This window comes from Centruroides vittatus, unplaced genomic scaffold (assembly GCF_030686945.1).
Source record: "Centruroides vittatus isolate TY-2023 unplaced genomic scaffold, ASM3068694v2 contig_3060, whole genome shotgun sequence".
Classification (NCBI taxonomy): domain Eukaryota; kingdom Metazoa; phylum Arthropoda; class Arachnida; order Scorpiones; family Buthidae; genus Centruroides; species Centruroides vittatus.
The window spans coordinates 453,160-476,062 of record NW_027121964.1 but is presented as its reverse complement, the minus strand read 5'-3'; the positions used below and the strand labels follow the sequence as shown (position 1 = coordinate 476,062).

The window sequence follows — 22,903 nt, the reverse complement described above, 5'->3', positions numbered from 1 at the left end:
TGGCATTTCCACTTCCCAGGACGAGGACCCAAGGGTTGGATTCGTGGGAAGCGAGTGTTCGAGTTGTTTCATTGTGTCGAATTACAGAGAACGAGGCGCTTGACGTGTAAGTCCTTCCAGATTCCTCCCTTATAAATTTCAGAATCTTACAATTTCATCTAACCCATCAGAATAACTGAAATGTTCTTCTTTATCTCGAAATTTCCAATCGTTATCCATTGAGGAGTGTCCATGCGTTTCATTGAGTAAGGCATCTTTATCACATTTCTATCATTTAATTGTCTTAAAAAGACAATAAATGTTAAATGAAAGTCGCAGATAATTCGCGGATGCCCAATCGTATACAATTTTCTTGCATAAAGTAGATTTACCATAACCGGGATCTCCTATCTCTAAAGTGGTTTGATGACCATCTTCTGTAGAAAATATCGCGTTCAATCTTGTCTTGTCTCCGCTTTCCTTCCCAAATAAATCTGCCTTTTCCACTGTTAATTCTACGAAATAATTCTTTAATGGGAAATCGTTCTTTTTTCCTTCCCACAAGAAAGATCTCATGTAGGAAAAATAAGTTATGTACTTGTTCTTCAACTTCTGACAGCAATTGTTGAACATTTCTATAATTATAACATGTGAAATTTCATTTAAGATCATCTTAATTCATTATATTTTATTTTTATATTTGGAATTATAAAACTTGTTTGAATTTCAACTTGTTCACAATAAAACAAGTAAAGATAACCAAATGTTGAATTTAATCGTGATTTGTGTGTGTGTAAATGCACTTTAGTATTGTTCCGATGACCACGATTCGTGGCTGTCTTGCTTGATAACCTACGATTTCGGCAAGCGAGACTGTAATTTAATGAATGAATTTATGCAAGATTTCTTCCCCGATGGTGAGTGATTAAATTTGTGATTTCTAAAGTTACTTCAAGCAGTTTAGTTAATTAAATTAAATTACTTTTCTACAACGTACCGTCATGCAAAAAATATACGACCGTATGTGCCGTAAAACGAAATCTGAATGGCGACCACAAGCACTTTTCGAGTATCTTGGCAATCTTCCCCTCGGTGTCCAGAAATCTACTCGATATTCGCGTTTTTCATAAACTATAGAGGGCGCTGCATTTTTACAAAATGGCTACTTTATCTGGGTCGCTGTAACTAGTCATGTAAAATTAATCATATATTGATGTCCGATATAATGATATATGCTGCTTGTAGCTGTTTATCGAGAAATTTTATAGAAGGAGAACAATTTTGCTAGCGGGACACGTCATTATGTGGTATCGAAACAAATGAGAGAGATCGTTCTATACATATTTGTGCCCTTTGTGTTAAAAACATCAGCTTTGACTTATCAGGGCTGGATTTACAAGTAAAAAGCTATGTAAATTGTTGCTTAGGGCTTCGAAATGCTTAAATCCGACCATGTGTCCCACACAAAATTACTGGCATTTTAAACTTTAAGAAAATATTTTTTTAAAATTGACAGCATAACTTTTTCATATAAAGCTGGACAATCGGGAAACTGCCAATTCTTAAGTCTAATCCACTTTTTCGGAATTCAGAGAAGCTCATAAATATAACCGACCGATTTCCGAATAATCATCTGTTTTTCATGTGGGAATAGACGAAAACTTATATTAAGCTCCCGTAAGGCTTTGAAATTGCAATTTGGAATGCAACAAAAAGCTTTGCTTTTTCTACTGCTCTTCATCTTTACTGCTGATAACACACAAGATGGAATCAAACGGCCCAGATAGAATAGTTTTGTTTTTAAACACCGGAGGGCGAGCCTCCGGTGAAGAATGCGAATACCATCTCAAAACATATATCTGGACTTATATGCCCAATAATTGGCCGTATACCCTTTAATGGTTACGCATTCTTGAATGTAGTAGCCGGAATTTTCTTTACGCTCATCGGAAAATTCATTCATCGACGATAGTGCTGGAAGAAGTCTCAGAAAAGGAAACGAAAGCTATACGCGTATTGATCCGAATTTACCATCTTTCAAAATTTCAATTTTTTTATTTATTTATTTTCAAGAACATATTCATTACAATAGAATTAATGAATCTTAATTCTCATCTTAATTTATGAATAACAATGTCTAAACCGGGTTCGTATTGCCCGGTTTAGACACAGCTATTTTCTAGGAATTATCCCATCCGCAAACTCCAAAACTATTAGCCAATCAACAACTTTATTCTTTACCCTAATGAATTCCGGAAATTACAATATTTCTCGCTCCAGTTACCATTCTTTCATACAAGCCAACATACCACAAACACACTCACAAAATTTTTCAATATTCGAACCGTTTTTTTCTATTTCCATAATAAAATCATTTTTTCCTTACTTTAAAAAAACGCTATTCTTTAAATTCTTTAAAAAGTTAACCTAATTAAATGTTCAATTATCGCAGTATTCTTTTTTTAACCATACACATTATGCAAAGTTTTGCCTTCCTTACTTCAATTCGTTCTTTCACGCCACATTCATCGAAGGCATTCGTGAATGAGGTGAGCAACAACCTATGAATTCATCATCACTATTCATGAATGATGGAAGAAACAATCAAGAAAATTATGCACAGTTCTTGCAGCCACAGTCATTAATTAATAGAGAAGTCGAGGCGCAAGTACAAACGTTAAACTTGTACGGCAAGCAGAAGTACACGTTTGACGTTTTAAGTCCAAGTAAAAGACCTTGCGGCGCTCGTTCGCTACATCATGTGACTCAGTGAACGTCGCGCATTGACTCACGGGAAATTTGTTGAAAAAATGGCGGATACATTTAACATCGAGGGTTACCAGCAAAGGCAAATAAACAAATTAAAGTGTTTAAAAGTATTTATAGGATGTTTAATAACACTAAATAATTATTTTTAATTCTCCTACCGTATGATCGGACGATAGGACTACCTCATAGTTTTGTCGAGGGAAGTAGTGGCTTATGTAAATTCGAAAGCAGCTCGGAAAATTAATTTTTAGAAAACTTACAAACGTATTACCCTGTTGATGGTAGAAGATGCCGTGGAAGAACAAACCTACCTTAAGATAAGCTATTATGAAGACAAATATATGTAAATTCTATAGGCACTGCGCATCACTTGCTAAAAAATTGAATAATTTCTGGATTAAAATCGTCTGTTTCTTTACAATATTATTCGTAAATGCTTAAATAATCATTATTTTAATAAAATACGCCATAATTTTAACCACAAACACAAAAAAATGAAGAAGTTTAACCGATCTTCTACTCGCCATTCTAGACGTAGCGAACGCCATTATCGACCGTATAGAATTGCCAGATGGCGGCGCTCGTCCGTCCGCCGTTCACATTTTGGGCTGAATACGTGCGCCTCAACCTCTCTAATGTGTATGGTTAAAGGAAAGAACACAGCTTCTGCAATAATTGAATATATAATTGGGTTCATTTTTAAACAATTTAAACAATAATTAAAAAAAATAAGAAAAAATGATTTTATTATGAAAATAATAAACGACAGTTTGAATATTGAAAAATTGTTTTGGGGTATTAAAAATGTGTTTGTGCTTTGTTTAGCTTTTATGAAAGAATGTCTACTGAGGAAGCCAAACAAAGCACAAACACATTTTCAAGCTATTTTGAACACAAATATATGTAAATTCTATATGCACTCCACACCACTCGCTAAAAAATTGAATAATTAAATAATTTTTGGATTAAAATTGTTTGTTTCTTTACAATATAAGGATAATGTTGCTCTAGGTATCGAAGATGGCGGAGCTTCCGGTAATCACGAATCAGATTTTCAAGTGACGTTTTGATAGAGGGAGCTGTGATATATCGCGTTGTAATATGCAAACAACAATAACCCAAACTTCCACGCACCCAATCCTGCCAAGACCAAGAGCTGTCAACAGACTGACAGGAGTGATAACACGAATGACGTAAACGCCATGAATACCTTTATCACCTGGGCAGCACATAACGAATAGACCTACGATGACCTCGTTCAACAAATGACTACGGTGACCTTGTTCGCCATGCGGAAGAATCGCAGAGTGAGCAGTCGACCACCTAAACCCCCGTGGTGGAACTCCGATTGCCAACGAGCACTTGCCTCCAAGCGTAAGTCTTATCATCGATATCAAAGACACATCAATCGTGACAATTGGATCCAAGCAAAAAAAGCCACAGCGGAATTACAACGCTGCATCATCACCCAGAAGCGTGCTTTTTGGGAATGCATGGCGTCCTCTCCCCATTACAAGAATAACATATGGAGCATTCTCCGCCGCCTTCGCAACAATAACAACTCCCCATCAAGCCACTTCATCCTACGGCATGACAACTGCACACTAATAACTCCGAAAGATCAAGCAGCCAAATTCCTCAACTTCTTCATCCCTGAACTACGAGATCAGCAGCCAATCATCAGTCGTCCTAATAATACTACATATCAGCAAGATCCCTACAACCTCCCCTTCACTAACAGAGAACTGGATATATCAATTAAAAAAGGACGAAACACGACTCCCGGGGCCGATGGCATCATGACAAACATGCTAAAGGGTTTTGATTACCAGACCAAAAGTCACCTTTTGGCGGTCTACAACACCATATGGTCGACGGGCAACATACCTCCGAAAATGAAAAACACCATAATCCTCCCCATCCACAAACATGGTAAAGATCCGACTATGATCGAGAACTATAGGCCAATAGCGCTCACTTCCACGATCATGAAAACAATGGAACGGATGATACTAAACAGATGGCAGCGCATAGCCACTCACAATAATTGGTTTAATTATAAGCACTTTGGAGGCCTACCCGGCAAAGGCACTCGGGACTTACTTACGCACCTCATGTTACAAATATATACCCTCCGGAATAAAGGCTTTTTTTTTTTTTTTTTTTAACTCTTTCCGCCCAGTGGGCACTAAGAGGGCCTCTTATAGCAAGCCCATTATGGGTTCGGCCAGGCCCACAATGGGGCGGCCGGGTGGTGAGGGACGAGGACCAACATATCCAGACACCTCCCGAAAAATTCCAGGGGATTTTTCGACCCGTCCGGATTCGATCCCGGGTCCCCCAGGGCGGCAGGCTGCTAACCTTGACCGCTCGGCCATCCGGCCCCGGAATAAAGGCTATTACATCAACATTACTACTCTCGATATTTGTAGTGCCTATGATAAAGTCAACCACTCTCTAATTATATGGAATGCCACTAGAAAAAGGTCTAAAAGGCAACTCAATTCTCTGGCTTCAAGACTTCTTGTCCAACAGGCAGACACAAATCAAATGGACAAGGCTACCTCTCCCATAGTAGTACCCAATGTTTAGGAATTCCTCAGGGTAGTGTGATATCCCCCTTCCTGTTTGCTATCTTCATGAATGACATCTTTCATCTTGAAAATGAAAATACTAAAATCTATGTATACTCAGACGATGTTACAGCTGTCACGCATGGTACTGACCCGATTCATTTACATTATAACACGGTCCAATTTCTCAACAATTTTGGCAGATGGGCTCATAAAAACTCTGTACAGTGCCAGCCACGGAAGTGCGCAATTATGCGCATACCCATCAATATACGTGGCAACCAAGTTTTCATTCTCAATAATCAACCAATCCCAGAGGTCTCCAAAATTAAACTTCTTGGTGTCTACATTACTGCACGTTTAACCTGGAACGCCCACATACAATACATTCGGGACAAGAGCAGAAAGTTACTAAACATCTTTAAAATTTATTGCAACAAAAAACACGGTGGCCAACCAAAGGATCTTTTGTGCATCGCCAACAGCACCATCGGCAGCCTTCTCATGTACGTCATCCCCAGCATCGCAACCATAACAAAAACCCAAATGGCAATCCTAGAATCTTTACAGATACAATTTATTAAACTCAGTTACGGTCTCCCTATGACCGCAAACAACATCCTTACCCGCAGAGCGACCAACACCACTACTATAGAATGCCGCTACAGGAAGTATCTTATAAAACATTATAGTTCCTATCTCCAGAAGGCACCGAGGGACAACTTTTCCCGGAAAATTATACATCTGATCCACAGCAACGAAGGCGCCACCCTTGTGAAAAGTCCCATTACCCATTACATCTGGAACTGGACTAACATGCATAACATCCCTATCAATAAGCACCCGGCTCAAAACTCTATACTCCCGGACGCCACCGTTTTCGACATACATATCGGCGATCTTCCATTCCAGGACTCCTCCCTGCCAAACCCTGTTATCCAATCCACTTTCCACGAGTGGGCAACGGCACAAGACCCCTCTACTTTCCTAGCCACCGACGGTTTCAAAACCGACACGAATGTCACGGCAGCGTTCACCGACTACTCCAATAGCATCAAAGCCCACTACACCCTGCATTCCGAGGCCACCATTTTCACGGCGGAGAGTTTCGCTATCCTATGTGCGTTGCAACACGCTACTGAGAATAACAGCAACATTACTGTGTGCACGGACTCCCAAGCTATCCTTACCGCTATCAACGCTTACCAGGATAAGTCTTCATCCATCATTTACACCATCATAAATCACAACAGTCGCAATAAAGGTAATCTACGGACGCGTCTCGTATGGACCCCAGCACACAAAGGAATAACTTTAAATGAACAAGCGAACAAACTTGCTAAGAGCCTTCCTAATGACACCAAGAAAACCCGTTATATCACACCGAAGGATTACATCAGCATCATAAACACCGATATCAAAAAGCAAATAGACACTGATTGGCATAATTTTCCTAGCCACTCAGACTATCACTGGCTCACCATCGGCCGCCACATCCCGGTCATGGATTAGACGGACCGATACACAACCATCCTAATACATCGGGCCAGAACCATTTCTCTTATCACTAATTCCTTTCTTCACAAACGTAACCTGATGAATACTGATCGTTGCAGATTCTGCCCGACAGAATAAGACACTACGAGACATCGTTTGGATAAATGTTACCATTTTGACCCCGTCCGCAAAAAAACTTAACAATAATATCAGACGTTACAATATCTTCAACATAAGCGATTGTCTAAATTTTACACCCATTGAGATTTGTATACAAAGCATGATCACTTTTTTCACCGTTTATAAGCAGACTTATAAATACTGAGGAAAATAATACTGTAGTATCGCCATCTTTCACCACCACGGGGCGCAATAGTCCGAGTAACTGACGCCCAACGTCAACCAAAGCCCTAAGACCTAATATGCAAATTTTTAAGAACAAAGTAACTAGTGAAATGATATCGCTGATTTAACGTATTACTTGTGTTAAAGACTTATTGGATTTAGTTATTATTAATTTAAAATATTGTAATTCTAATTTAATTATTTGATAACTGTAACATTAATTAATTAGGATTTTGTTGATATTAATTTTTTTTAAATGAGTGATATTAATATTAATTCTGAAGAATTTTGGGCCGGATGCACCTCCCATAATTTTTATCAATTACTCGAATGGGTTAATGTTACCTTAGGTTGCCAAGATGGCGCCGTCTCTGATTCAAGCCAGGAAACAGTGGGACGCACGTTCTAACCTAGTCTATTCTAATAAATTACCATAATTATTATCAACCAAATTATTAGAATAGGTTAGATTAGAACGTGCGTCCCACTGTTTCTTGGCTGGAACCCGAGACGAGCCGCCATCTTGGCTGCCTAAGGTAACATTAACCAAAGATAATTGAAGTAAAATTTCTTGGACTAAAATATTGTCGTTTATATGGCATTATCTGGGATTGGAATGCTCTTCAACTACCTCGGCTATTGCTGCAGGTATTTCTAACAAGGCTGCAGTTGACTGGTTTAACGATATACGTTTTGTGATGCTAGTTGCTTTGCATAATATGACATCATTCAAAATCGGAGGTCCGAATAAAATCGTAGAAATAGACGAAACAGTTATATGCAAACGTAAATACGAAAAAGGCCGTAAACTAAAAAGTAGAAAATGGGTAGTAGGAAGGAACCTGAGTCTGTGCCCGCCGTTCCAGTAACTAAAATTAATAAGAAAGAATTAAAGGTAACAGGAAAAAAGGCAAGAATTCTGAGAAACCGGATAAAAATAAGAAAAAAAGAACGTCAATTTGTAATGTGGAGTCTCCTCCAGTAGAAACCAAACGTCGGAAACGAGAAACTGATGCACAATAATGTAAGTAAAATTATTATTTCATATTATTATTTATTTTTTTAATAACTTAAATTATAAAAACGATGTTTTGTAACTAATACATCGCGTTCACTATTTTCGATAATTACGCATTCATAAATGGCCGTCAAAATGGCGACCGGAAGCACCGCCATCTTCGATACCTAGGGTAATATTAACCCAATATTATTCGTAAATGTTTAAATAATCATTATTTTAATTAAAAAAAAAAAGATACGTTATAATTTTAACCCCAAACACAAAAAAATGAAGTTTAACTGATCTTCTACTCGCCATTCTAGACGTAGCAAACGCCATTATTGACCGTATAGAATTGCCAGATGGCGGCGCTCGTCCGTCCGCCGTTCACGTTTTGGGCTGAATACGTGCGCCTTAACTTCTATATTACATTCAGAAGCGTTGCCGTAACCATATGTGAGGCCTCAACCAGGGTCTGAAACGTCAACCAAAATTTGTTTTAACACTTTCTAGTCCAATATTATATGACACGTTTTCGACCTTGTACTCCCCCCCGAGGTCCACAAATTTATGCTTTTAAAAGGACAAAGGAAAATTCCACAACAACCGACATAATTCTAAAGTAAATTATCTCGGCAAATGAAAAAGAAGAATTAAACAGATGTAAAGAAAACCTTCTGTCATTTATTGATATATTACACTTCATTGGGAGAAATAAATAAGAAGATTGATACAGTTTCATGTAAAGAAGAATTCTAAAATATTTACATAAATATCTAGTTTATATTAATAATTATCATTTAATTTAGTTAAACAAGGGTACCATACCTATGTCCCCCACCGATTTCGATTAATTTTCGCACAAAGATAGTGTTTCATACAATAATTCAATCCCCGAACCGTTTCATTCTATGGATCATAACGCGCGAGTTATATAGCTTTATGGAGGCCAGGGTGAATTAAAATTAAGGAGCTTCATGTACTGTACATTGTTGACTTCAGACATTTTTCTTCCAGAGAATATTTTTAGGGAAATATTTCCTTACAAAAGACTGGTTTGGGGCCCTGACAATTGTCTTTTTTCCCATAGGATGTGCCACTGGCTGCAATCAGCAAAGAATATTATGCGGGCAGAAATTTATATCAAGAACCTTTCAAGATGACACGAAATTTATATCAAGAACCTTTGATGCCGATCATATGTTCAATGTTGACCATTATGCTTTCCAATACTGCCTACAAGCACTTAATCCTTTAAAGTTGAAAGTGTAAGTTAGGTATGAAAAATCAATTTTTGGGTACTCTCAATCACTAAAAAATCTGGCAACATAGCTACACAACAGTGTTATTAATAGGGCTGGTGATATCTTGGCAACGTTTTCTTACGGTTATGAGAACTTGGGGGAGCTTTGGGTTAAAAATGCAAGGTCTCCGCTTGCATTTTTAGCCCGAAGCTCCCCAAGTTTCACAGTTCAAGTTGATAGTTTCACGCTTTCCACTGTCACTTGCAACAGTCGGGCAAAATGAAGGTCTGTAAATGAATTCTTTTTGGAAAGACAAAAAGTTCCAAATGTAAAGTTCATGGGCGGACACGCAAGCATGGATTCATCGTCAAAATTCTTCGGTCAAGCTGCCGATACACCAGAAATTTAAAAATCTTAACAGAGAACTGTATTTCTCCGGTGCAGCCTCTCGACATCATCTTTCATCGGCAGTTAAAACACCTTGCCAGAGAAATTCTTGCAGACCTAGAGATATTCCTCAACGCCAAAGGGGTACACAAGGTTGACAATCGGAACACACGTAAAAGCGTTGTTGTTATTTTCAAACATATAATCCGTTACTCGCGCTGTTCTTCTGGGCTTCTGACTGTAGAGAGAAATTCCTCAGCGCGCTTCACATTTACAGACAACAACAGTCTTGTCGATGATGCTGTAGATTGTGGTCAAATTAGATTTATGAAATGTGCCCACTGTGGCAAGTGCTTATGCGTGCACAATACTTTTGTTCGTTCGTTTATTGAAAAGTACAGTATATGAACAGTCGATATAGACTATAAACCACGATTCATTGGTAAATTGTGTATTATTTATAAATTTACATCTTATTGTTCGATATTTGTTATGTCAACGGATAGTCCACGCGCCAGACATCTCACCATTTGAATATTTTAAATATACAATTAGGTAACATCATTACATTTTTACAACTATGCTAACATATAATGATTAGAAAATAAGTCGTTTAATTCTAGTAATGTGTGCTTCCTCGCAGAGCGCATAACACTGCGGTGAAGTTACTTATTCTGTTATTTTCAATTTGTACTTTTTTAATGATAAGTTTTTCCATATTCACTCAAAATTATTTGAACCAATCCCATTTAAAAATAACTTTAGAAATCTCATAAATATTTTAACTTTGATAACTTTAGTTTAGGAATTTTTCACGGTCGACGAGAAAACATAACGCCTTAAGGGCCATCGGAGATATCAAATTAAGTCGTACAGAAATCGGTGACAATGCAAATTAAACGTAAGAGATGGCCCTGGAAAAACAAAATGAACGAAACGACGCAGTATTGTATACGACTCGTACGAAATCGGAGATAAGCCGGAGTCCGATACGCCATTAGAACTAATTAACAAGGCCGTAGAAGTCAGTGACCTTTCGCCGTTTTTCCACTCGTCGGAGACAATCCCCGACTGCGTACGTGTCGAACGTCTCGTGCACCGAAAATTCAAAAAAAAAAAAAAACAACTACATTGTCTCCGTTTCCGAGTTTTATTTTCCTTCGGTCGACCGAGCGTGAATCGTTCGGCTCCAATCGCATTCCCATCAAATGTCGGCGCGGCGGCCGAGTGTAGCGTTGGATTGTTCGTAAACAATAGCGAGGTTGAGGCCGAAGTTTTAAACGCGAAAACGTGTACGTCGGTCGTTCGGCGCCGCTTTCCTGTAAGCCTAGAAGTTTGACAATGGCCTTTGGAATGTCGAGTACGATTCCACTGACTTTCCAAACGCAATTGTCAAACTTCTAGGCTTACAGGAAAGCGGCGCCGAACATCCGACGTACACGTTTTCGCGTTTAAAACTTCGGCCTCAACCTCGCTATTAACGTATTTCATTGCGTTTCGAATTTTAATTGTCATCGACCTTGGATAAAGCATCGATATCGAAGACGAGACGGAGAGTGGTGTTATCGCGAAGGTCTCGCTAGAGGTCGGATGGCGCAGTCCGATTTTATTCTTTTTCGGGACTAAAAAAATCCAGATACACGAAACCAGAATAAAGTTAGGCTAAGTTTAAACCTTATAAAACTAGTTTATTAACGGATCGAGTGACCTAGTCGTTAACAGACGCGTGGTTATTCTCACGTAAACGATTTTCGCTAAGGTCTCGCGTACTTTTATATTCTTCGAATTATATAGCTTACTGTTAATAAAAATCTACGTATTTTAATTGTTACTAGATCTGGTATGTTGTGGAAGAACAAAGTACCCTGGCAGCCACTCGATATATTAAAGAGAAACACGCGATGACCTTGTTTACGCCTTTGACACCACGCTCTGTTCACATGTAGAATCGTCTACCAGCACGTGATCGCCTCCTCAACCCTCGTGATTCATTTATTGACCGATAATTCCCGGCACCTAAGACACTAACAAAGTAATAATAATAATTTAGAAACGATTTCTGCTATTACGACAGCGTTCGATGAGTAAAGAAACGCTCTATATATAGGCCTATATACGAAATTTAATAGTCACAGTGAAGTACAAGTGTATAAACATTTATCACACACTACGTAGTTTTTCGAGTGTAATATAATATACGAGGTACAATATATATATAATGTAAACAAATATGTCGTACACTTTTATGCGTAGCGTTCCTCATTAATTAGGGTGTACGTATAAAAGCCGTTCTTCATAATTAAAGCCAGTCTCATCGCTTGGAAACAAGAACACACTTTCTGATTTGAAACTTCGCCATAACTTTCGTATTTCATCCAATGACGACATCGTTATTATTTACAATAAATATTCTTTTATTTTCAGTTTTACTTTGACGATATTTCATAATTAGTTTTTCGTCTTTGTAAGTTAAAACCGCGATTAAAACGATAAAAAAAAAAGAGAGATAATACCATTGTTCTAATAGGAGATAATAGTTATAAATAAACTGTAAATGATTTATAAATGAATTATTCGGTATTAAAAGCTGTGGTTTGCTTTGGAAAGTTTTTAATAATTACAAAGAGAAGGAAAATTGAAGTTTGTAGGCCTAAAAAACATTCTGTAGATAACAAATGTGTAAACGAAACAATAGAAATTTCAAGTACAGTACGTAGTAAGTGTTTACGGATTAAAAGTAAAAATATTTTCCAAAGGAATATCGAAAAACAATAGTTTAAAAAGTTACGCGTCATCCCCAACGACTAATCTCGGGGTCAACGAACTCCCGAATTCGACCTCCTAAATACAGTAACTACACCGGATGACAAAACGTCAGTGTCTTACTTACGGAAGCTTTTAAGTCCTTGGACAAGAAGAATTTACAGAAAGAAATTCGATACTTTACAATGAAATAAACGAAATTAATTAGAAGAGCCGTCAAACCAGGAAAAGTGCGTTTCGTTACGCAAAGTATTATTGCACTATTTAATTTTAATTTATTTTAATTAACATCATTAATCAGTATTATATATATATATATATATATATATATATAAATACATGTATATTTACTTCTCTCTTTTTTTTATCAAGGTTAAATTAGCCGTTAATTCTTCTTTCCTTACGCAATAATTTCGAAGTGAAGCGAAGGGTTCTTTCACTTCTACTGTTCTAAAGAATAGGAATTTCTTTCAATCTCGAAACTGGGTTGATTTAATAACGTGGGGTGCAGCGGATGTCAATGTTTCGCACCGGATAAAGGATCGAAGGTCGGAATGACGATATTAAACGATTTATTTATTATTATTTTTTTGTTTTTTAAGCGATTATTGATTTTAACTAAGATACTTTTCGTACGTTTTAAGTCCAAAGTGATAGTTCAAAGTCCGTAATTAACCGTATCGAATCCGATTGCGGTCCGTAGATATAGCATTGGTAAATGCCAAATTTTTTTATATGGAAAATAATGTCTAAACTCTCCATAAAATGAAAACCTGCCTAAACGGAAAATAAACAATGCGATTTGCCACGGAAAATACATTACAAGGCGGAAACCAATCGTAAAGTGAGATTTTTCGGCGTATCATCACTGAATTCGAGATGATAATTAAAACATATTCCAAGAATATTGAATTTTTATGCATTTTTTCTTCTTCTTTTTCCCTCATCCGTACACCGTTTTGGTGTTTTGTAAGTGTTTTTTGTGTTTCGACACGTCTCTGAAACACAAAAAACACATTGCGAGAGAAGCAGTTCTAAATATAAATTTGTATCGCTTTTTTTTCGTTTATGCATTAAAATAAACCTCTATAAAACTGGAAACCTGTCGAAACGGACAGTTCCGGTCGGTACCGCCGCTTCCGTTTTAGACAGGTTTACTATAGTAATGCCTCGAGTGTCTTAAAATTTAATCTTTCCGTAGATTTATTCTTTGAGTTTGACTTTCGTTACCGCAAAATCGGAAATTTACTGTTATCATTTCACCAATTTAATATTTATTTATACGCAAATCAGAAATGCATTTAAAAAAAAAAAAAAAAAACATTGTCCGACATTACTAGAGACGGGCAACCCAATTCGGCTCCTAGAACTGGAATTGTTGGAAGCGTTCCGAGTGAGGTACAGCCTAGAATTGGTTTCGCGGAATGGATTCAACAGATAGAAGACGTTTCCCCCCTTTTTTATGGGGAAACGGAACTGCGGAAGCGAAAGACGAAATCGTATTACTCTCCACACTGCAGTAATAAAATCTTGTTTACGGTTTGCAATTTACATGCAGTATTTGTCGTGTTTACTAATAAAAGCAAATTACTGTGGGCTTGTGAGGACGCTTTGATTTAATAGGGCAGAGCATCGGGTCCTTCAGGAAGAGTAAAAGTCGAATTTTGAGCGATTAAGTTGAAATCTAGGTATGAGTTTGCTTCCAACCATTCACTACTGCGTTGTTTATCATTGTGGCGAAAAGTGCCGCCCCATTTCTTTCCTTTGACGTTCATTCGAGAGTTAGCAACTAGATTGTGGTGCAAATCAACCTCTCTCTGCTGTGCTCGTTGCATTCATCGATAGCCAAGGATTGTAATAATTTGATTTGTTTTCTTTCATTACGACTGTATTGAGACACGCTCAAAAGGGGTGTAACTAAACTGTTGTTTGTTAGAACGGTGATCGCGGACTTATCATTTCATCTCACAGCATTAACATTATTTTTAGTGTTAAAGGAGTCCTTCATTTCTTTAACCATATTCAGAATACGACCATCACGTAATCGATTCTCTCTCTCGCGTGTCCAGTGGCAAAGTATCTTTCTCGGTGAGAACACACATCAGATTATGGAAATAAAGAAATTACCAAAAAAGACTCTGGATTCTCAATCACCTAGAGGAGGTTCGTTACTACTCCGGCACCAAGGCCATATTCTGAAGATTCGGTGTTCTCGACTCCAGCGTATGGTTCAAACGGGAATAAATATCCATCAGATATTAGACACCATAGTTTACAGCCAAATTATTCTTTCGTGAACATTTTCCCAGGAGCGCCAACGGTTAATATTTCGTACAAGAAGACACCTATTGTTGCACACAGCATATTAATGAACAGTCGATGCACCGAAAAATTCCTGTCATTGTGATATATAGTTCTCTCCTACCCGGAGAGTTTCATAGTGAATGACACACGTGATACAACCCCGTCAAAATTGCAATATTTTATAATTAAAAATTACGCGTACAATGAACTGTAAAACTGACATCTGTAGCACAGTATCAACAGGATATAATAAGCTTTCTAATTAAGTTTGTTTCGTTGGATTATACTGAAAAAAGAAAAAAATGTGTAGGAAATTATTAACAATGGCCAATGGACACACATATAGTCCAGACAATTCACGTCCGACGGAGCTGGGGGGCCAGACTTTGCGCTAATTCGTAAACTATATACACAGATGGCCTCGGTGAACCCAACAAGGAATTATTGCAAAACGTTTCTCATCGATCCCCATACAAAAGAATAGGGAAATTTCGAAACTTTCGAACCCGATATCTCCGAAAACAAAAGGCTTATTGCACATCTACAGATCTGCCCTTATCTGTCGACACCCAATTCGTTCAAATCCAGCGAGAAATCTAGGAGGAATTCCTCTAAAAAACCCTCCTTAGTGTAATATATAGATTATAAAATCTATTAATTAAAAAATATGATGAGAATATTAATAAAGACGGGTTATCTTGATCTACGTTGCCAAAATTTCAGCTCAAAAAACATTCTAAATTAACGTAATTTATTCGGTATTAAATAGTGATAACGTGGAAGAAAAAAAGGTTAGTCGGGTTGTCGATTCGATTAAAAAGTTCCGTAATAAGCCGTAACATTAGACCTGTATTTTATGACTAATATAAACAATATTTCTTTTAATCGGTCACTCTTATTATTCGTTTTTTTTTACTATTGTCCTTTCATTCTTAGGCTACCTGACTTACTCGGTTAACCTACTTATTTTTATTGAAGCGTGTGTGGACGATACTTTAGTCACGTATCGCTCAGACATTTTTTTCCTCTTCGTTGTTCTTTTTAAAACGATAGCCTTTCTAAGAAGCAATTGGATTAGAACCTTTACGATACGTTAGTGACATTTTCCTTCGTCAAACGAAGTAAAATACCATTAAAGTATGACGTTTTCATGATTTTCTAGCCGACAGTTTTTAAAATACAACAGCAAAATATACTATCGAGCAGTGGCGTGGCTAGGATTCTCCGGACCCGGTGCGGAACCAGATTTGTGAGCCCCGAAAAAATTTTTCGGGTCTTTTTTCGTGATTTTGGGGCCCCCATGGGCTATCGTTTTTCAGGGGCCCGGTGCGGACCGCACCTATCGCACCCCCTAGCTACGCCACTGCTATCGAGTATTGTTTAATTCTAAAAGCTCGTCTTCGTATTGTCGTGTCCGTAAAAGTTTACCACCGGACGAGGTATTGTGGAAACACTACTCAAATTGGTTAATGTTACCTTAGTTAGCTGCTTCTTTACCTTCCGTGAACGTTTATGAATTCTGCCAATAAATAGTTCTTTTTTAAATTAAATTTTTCCGAAAATATCTGTATAGTAGAGTATTTTTAATCTTTTATTTATTTATCTTTAACTGATAAGCCCATTTCACGTGCACCGATATATTGAATATAAACCCACGAAATACATGAAATTTCTGAAATATATAAATATACACACCGTATATTTTTTGTTTAATAAGTTATCATTGCGGTTTATACTATATATAATAGTTTTATATATAGAATTCATATACACGCGCCTTTACAATCTTTTTACAATAAATTAAACTTGACAACTCGGTAATAAAATACCGCTTAAATAGGCACGAGGAAAATACACGAACACATCACGTGTACAAAATATTTTTATTAATATGATAATGTTTTCGATTATCATAAACAAATCCCGGAAGCAGCGACAACCCACAACCATAAGCCGAATTAAACCCCGTATAAGTATTAATAATAGGCTATATAGAATTTTAAAATTCCATTGCAAACCGAGAACTTTGTCCCCTTTGTTCTACTTTCTAAGAAAGTAATCTTCTCCGATGTCCTTCGCGTAATTTTCATTCTTACACCTACTTAACCCCCCCCGCCATTTTTCAATTTCTCGTATGCGTTTCGGTTTTTAATAATATTTTAATAATTTATTTCCGGGTTGGTTTATACCGGAGTCCAAGATCTTTCCATTCGAAATGATCTATTTTGGAGGGGGAAATATTCTATATTTTAATATATTTGTCGTATTAATTTATATTAATATAGAGAAGAAAATTTATAATAATACAAGACAAAGATTGTTTTTAATTAATGGCGATATAATCAGAGTATTTAGCGGAAAATAACGCTGTATTATTATTATTATTATTATTATATTATAATTAACTTTTGTATGACTCAAACATATAATAGGAGAGAGTGTTTCACTTTATCAAAAAACTTTCCCTTGGCGTAACTTATTACCGACGTTTATCGCCGGGAAAAAAAGGTCTAAACATATTAAAAATCGTTACATTTTAATAAAATAACAGTAAAAATGTAATTAAAGATTTAATTTATTGTTTAAGAACGGTCATTTTTCCCTAATAATGGCCATATAAAACACGTAACTCTCACACAAATATCATTTCTGTTGTGGTGAAAACTACACATTTTTATCAAATTTTAGACTTTGTACTCGAATCAAAAGTCGCCAAAAAAATATTTCTTCCGACGTATTTTATTACACACAATCGTAAATATTTTGAAATTGTCATATCGAAATGGTTTTTGTACGAAACAAAGAGAAAAGATAACCCGTTTTAGACGGGTGAAAACGAGAGGGAAAACGCGTTATTTTATTTAATCTACCGTATATAGGCCATTAAACGAGGAAATTTTTAATATTATACGAATAAAATTGTAAGGACGAGTGACATATTTATCTGGTATACGAATTTTATCTATTCTAAAGGTAGATAAAAATGATTAGGTGACGTAGAGGAGACTTTGAACGTTGTTTTAGTGGTACACTGCCAATGGCAATAACTAATTAAAAGACGGAGCGGAATCGAATCTTCCGAATAAATTCTTTATATTCATTTTAATATTGATTTTATCGATGTGTTATTTAATTTAACAAGTAAACGCGGAAAGAATTTCGGAGCATTCGGGCGCGCAACCGCGATCGAAACTCATTTTAAAAACTTGGACGATATTATTAAGCGGATAAGTTTGTTTCGATGTAAAAGGAAGTTACGCTCTTCCTTACAAACAAAAGCCGACTTAAAAACGATAACAACGTCGATGCGTATTCATTACTTATATAAAAAATTCATACAATATCGCGTCCGAGACTTTATTTTTAAGACGGCGCGGTTATCAACAACTCAAGGTCTTTCCGGTTTTAATTTCGTTAAATGTAAACATCGCCTTTATTTAATTTCGGGTAGAGTGGAATTTTATTAAAAATTAATTAAATATTATTTAAACGATAGATAAACTCCATCTCGGTGTTAATTCAGATTAAAAACTAACCTTTGGACGACAATCGTATCGCTACTTTTATCGGAAGGGGGCGCTGATCGAGTTTCGTCGTATAAAAGAGGAAGGCGTGGGTCACGCTGTTTATTCCGCTCTCGTTTTGTTTACGTTCCGCCACTTTTCGTCGTTTTTTAAAATGTTAAGTACCTCGAACGTCGCTAGACAAGTTGGTTCTCTGTGTCGATGCGCTATTGGTGAGTTTACTTACGTTTACCGATTTTTAAAATACGATAGCGATCTTAAAATTAAACTACTTAAGGAGTGTTTTGTTTTGTGTGTGTATCGATACACGTGTAATGGGTGCGATTATGCAGAAGCGAGCGAGCGAGAAGAGGCGAGACGCGATAAATATCGCTGGCGACAACGAATTTCTGGTTCTCGTACGTATCTGTCAGGGTTTGATCTTCTTGCTCACTCGCTTATGCATAGTCGCACCCTAAGAAAGTAATGTATTCAATATAATTAGAATCTTTAACATGATTGATTTTTGTTGTTTTAGAACGTCAGGCAGCGATCGGTGCAGTTGTTTGGCAAAGACCCATCGGTACCAACGTGACCGGAACGAATAACTCCACGACGCCTTTGCCGAAAGTCATCCAAAAAGTGAAAACACCGCTGGGAAAACTCGACCAACAGATTGCCAAACACAAGAAGAACGGCGAGTGCGATCCGTTTGCACCCTTTCCCAACCATACCAATCCGGTGACCGGAGAGATAGGAGGTCCCACCGGACCCGAACCCACAAGATACGGAGATTGGGAGAGAAAAGGAAGAGTTTCGGATTTCTGAATTTTATTTCGGACAACGGACTTAAAATTTGCACCGTATGCCACAAACATTTAGTTTTATTATGAGTCGTTTTGTCGACCAGCTACGTCGTAAGCGGTTATCTTTAAAGTCGAGTTTGTATTATGAAAGAAATCTCTTTCGTTTGTTGTAAATGAGCTGTACATATTTATAATTTTTGTTTTTTTGCTGTGAAAATAAATTATATATTCTTAAATCTTTCCTTTTAATAAAAGAAAAATTTGAATTACGGAAGAACTAAATCACTTACGTGCGGCTAACGTAAAACCTATTTGTACGACTGAGGTTTTTGTGGAAAACTGAGAAATGTAAATAAAATTTCTAATAGAGTAATATATCAGGCAAGACACATAACATATACAATATAGTAATTTCTATTTGAACCGGAATTTCTATTTGAATTCCATTGATATTAATTCCTTTCCTTAAGCTAGAAGACTCAGGTTTATCAATTTAGCCCATGCGACTGTCAGCTTCGAGTAGCACTTCATGTTATATAGTATTAGGGGTTGAGGTGTGAATGATAGCCAGTACCGAGACACTATTCTACATGCTTTGCATAGAATAGGCGGTTGATACGTGTTAAAAACTGACCTTCTGAGATGAATATCACCCGAAGGATCAACAATTCTGGAGTGGTGTGAAACTCCTCATTCACGGCTTGAATCTTATCCATTCCCGTACATATCGGCTGGTGTCCTGTTAACCAAAAAGTATCAAACAATGAAAACACTACAAGAACTACAAAAAAAATCAAATGAAAACATTTTGTCCCAACAAAAATTGATGGGACAAAATGTTGTGTGGAATTGATTGAGTTAACTGTGTTAATGAGGATATTCCACTCCTTGTGACACCGATTTTAAATCTGTTCGAAATGTGATTTCATATTTTCTTACGAAAATCCTGTGTGTACTCGATGGATTAATGTAAGGTTTGTGGTGGTGTTTCGAGGTAATGGGAGATGTATGACGACCACAACAAGCTGGATAGCTGTCCCACATGACGTAATAGTTGGAAATAGTCTTCGAACGTTGACATATTGAAGGAAAATTTGTCCGTTATGTGAGTGTACCAATCCATTACGCCGTAGAGAACCCATTTGTGTTGCAATTGTATACCTTAAAACAAGCAACGATCCTCCTCCACTGTGCAGACATCTTCCAAGCGGGGAAAACGGGGCACTTGCCCTCCCCTGGAATTGAATAAAAAATTCTGCAAATTTCAGTTGTAAAAGCGACCAAGATATATAACCTTACACCCTTAACCTTGATATTATGCAATACCTTCTTATTGGTGCTATTTTCCAGTTCAGTAACAATCTTCGAAGCACTTATCCTATGATTTGTCTTGACTTTCCTTACCATCGCATTCATATTGTGATGATTTAAACCAAGAGATTGGAATCTTGTAATTTTATTAGAAAAGTCTGCTGCTATTTGCATACTTGTCTACAATTGAACGGTCGAACAGAATCTGCTCACAATTGTGTCAATCTCCCTTGTTATCCGGGTTTACAATTATTTTTCACTTTTCCAGAGTTATTTTCTTTTGTGGCCCACTTGTCTATAAATGCCTCCCTATGATGTAACCTCTTATGGCATCTAGAACTTAAGACCTAGTAATATCTAGTTGATCAGTCAGACTTTTGTACTCATCAATAATATTTTTTGTTTATTTAATTTAGTACAAACATGTTTATCAATATAAAGTACATTAGCTTGTAGGCCAACAGAGCATCGTGGCCAGACCTTTCTCAGATGCCATATGTAAGAAAAATTATAAAAGAATTTTTATTCAAAATATATTTCAGAATTCAATAATTTTACACACACGTCTATTTTCTGGTTAAAAATAGGAATCAATAATAACGGCACTTTGGCAGAATATGTATACTTCCAAATGTATAGTACATTATTGTTAAATTTTAAAAAATAAATAAAATATCGCATAACAGTTTATTAATGTGCAATAGATATTTAGCAACGAAAACATCCGATAGTAAATAAACATTATAAAATGTTTTTCTTTAATGCCGTGATCGAAAGTAAAGGAAGTTGCCGTACCTTCGTTTCCTATTCTATCGTTTTAGATAAGTTATTTCCTTATCACATAAACAAATATGAAATTAAAAAATTTTTCCTTTTAAATAAAGAATTTAATTTTGTATTTGGTCTGTTTGCTTATTTTATATTGTTTTTAAAAAAGAATCACGTTTACCATATTTATAAACATTTATTAATGTAAGCTTATTATTATTTATATAGTTTGTAACAATAGACATTCAAAAACAAATCGGAATGAAGAATACAATAACAAAGAGGGCTGTCAAGAGGAGGAATGCAGAGTTATATCCCTACAGTCCAGACCCGAGCTAGAAGCTATAAAGAAACTTTTAATTACGAAGTCTACTAAATAAACTTACGTAATTGCAAGTGCATAAAGAGGAAAAAAATGTGATAAACTATGTCAAATCAGGAGGTATAGAGAGTCATGATCCTGTACGGCCCTGACAATAAGACAAATTTAGCATAATACAATGAAATACTGTTCAAACTGATTGGTTTTAAAATGGCAATGATGGTAATTTATACAGATTAGATTTACATATGACATCAGATTATGGCAGAAAAGTTTTCCTCTCTGCCATTGGAATGACCTTCAGTTTAGTTCTTCAAGGAATTCTGTGTTGAAATTCTTTAGTTTGCGAGACATATTAATTTCTTACGGACAAAACAGATATTCACAGGAATGACATTTTGATTAGAAAGCAGGCTTTGTATAAAATATGTAGTAATATTGTTTGTTCCCAATAATTAAATGACAATATGACCAATAATCAATTTTTATTGTTTGTGTATCAATGATAAAAATTGCAAATTAGCAAGTACTGGAAGAATGTTCTTGTGAGGGATGTGATGACGAGGGCACCCCTCAACAGGGAAAAGAGGAGTTACTGAGTCACGCGACCGGAGTTGATGGACTGTTTTCGTGCGCGCTTTTACCGATATTTCACCGTTAACAATGTATCTGTTTCCAAACGAACAATAAAGTGTATTGTTCTTAGTCTCATCCCTTTCTGTGTTATTGCACATAGTCACAACAGTTCTTTTTGTCTACTAATTTTTTTTACTTAGACAAAAATTAAGATAAATCTCCTTGGAACAAACATGGTTCAACTTATTGCATGAGAGAACTCATGCAGCAGTTCATTGCATGAGTTCTCTCATGAGAGAACTCAATATTTTTCTGGAAATATAAGCTTTAATGCCGTGAATGGTTCATATATAGACATGCTACATTTAAATATCTCAGATATAATAATACTTTGTTCAGGTCAAAAAGAAACTGGAGTTATTATGTTAAAAATAAAGTATTTGTGCTGGGAAAAGAGAATTTGGTAGGTATATTGGAGTGTTAGCTATTAATATTTTGCATATATTGGTAGCTCTGCTACTACAGATGCACGGGGAAGCTATTCCAGAAAATGCATCCACCAGTGCAAGCCTATCTAAGGAAGGACAGCATTCGGCCATCGGTTAAACCCAATGAAACTCATCGTTGATTGGTAGCTGTTTATGACAATAATATATTTGTCAAAAGTGTGAGTCTTTGAATAGGCCAAGAGGTTTTGTTCAGGATAATAGCCGGTACTGGACAACTCACATAATGGCAAATCAAAGTTGGCCATCA

At 36.5% G+C, this 22,903-nt stretch overlaps 2 protein-coding genes across 2 annotated transcripts; both read left to right on the top strand.

The window, feature by feature from the left end:
* The first annotated feature begins 4,013 nt into the window (after positions 1 to 4,013).
* Positions 4,014 to 6,833, top strand: LOC136972907 (uncharacterized). Its single transcript, XM_067267570.1, has 2 exons — positions 4,014 to 4,680; positions 5,284 to 6,833. The coding sequence occupies exons 1-2, from the start codon at positions 4,014 to 4,016 to the stop codon at positions 6,831 to 6,833; spliced, it is 2,217 nt and encodes a 738-aa protein (XP_067123671.1).
* Positions 6,834 to 18,453: 11,620 nt separating this feature from the next.
* On the top strand, positions 18,454 to 19,406 carry LOC136972891 (succinate dehydrogenase assembly factor 4, mitochondrial-like). Its single transcript, XM_067267540.1, has 2 exons — positions 18,454 to 18,597; positions 18,903 to 19,406. Exons 1-2 carry the CDS (start codon positions 18,540 to 18,542, stop codon positions 19,190 to 19,192), a joined length of 348 nt encoding a protein of 115 aa, XP_067123641.1. The 5' UTR covers positions 18,454 to 18,539; the 3' UTR covers positions 19,193 to 19,406.
* The last annotated feature ends 3,497 nt before the right edge of the window (positions 19,407 to 22,903 follow it).

Bases quoted from the DNA above. Each gene is read 5' to 3' on its own strand.
- LOC136972907 (XM_067267570.1), top strand. From the start codon at position 4,014: ATGACTACGGTGACCTTGTTCGCCATGCGGAAGAATCGCAGAGTGAGC. The intron at 4,681-5,283 runs GTAAAGATCCGA...CTTGTCCAACAG, and splicing joins CCTCCCCATCCACAAACATG to GCAGACACAAATCAAATGGA.
- LOC136972891 (XM_067267540.1), top strand. From the start codon at position 18,540: ATGTTAAGTACCTCGAACGTCGCTAGACAAGTTGGTTCTCTGTGTCGA. The intron at 18,598-18,902 runs GTGAGTTTACTT...TTGTTGTTTTAG, and splicing joins TCTGTGTCGATGCGCTATTG to AACGTCAGGCAGCGATCGGT.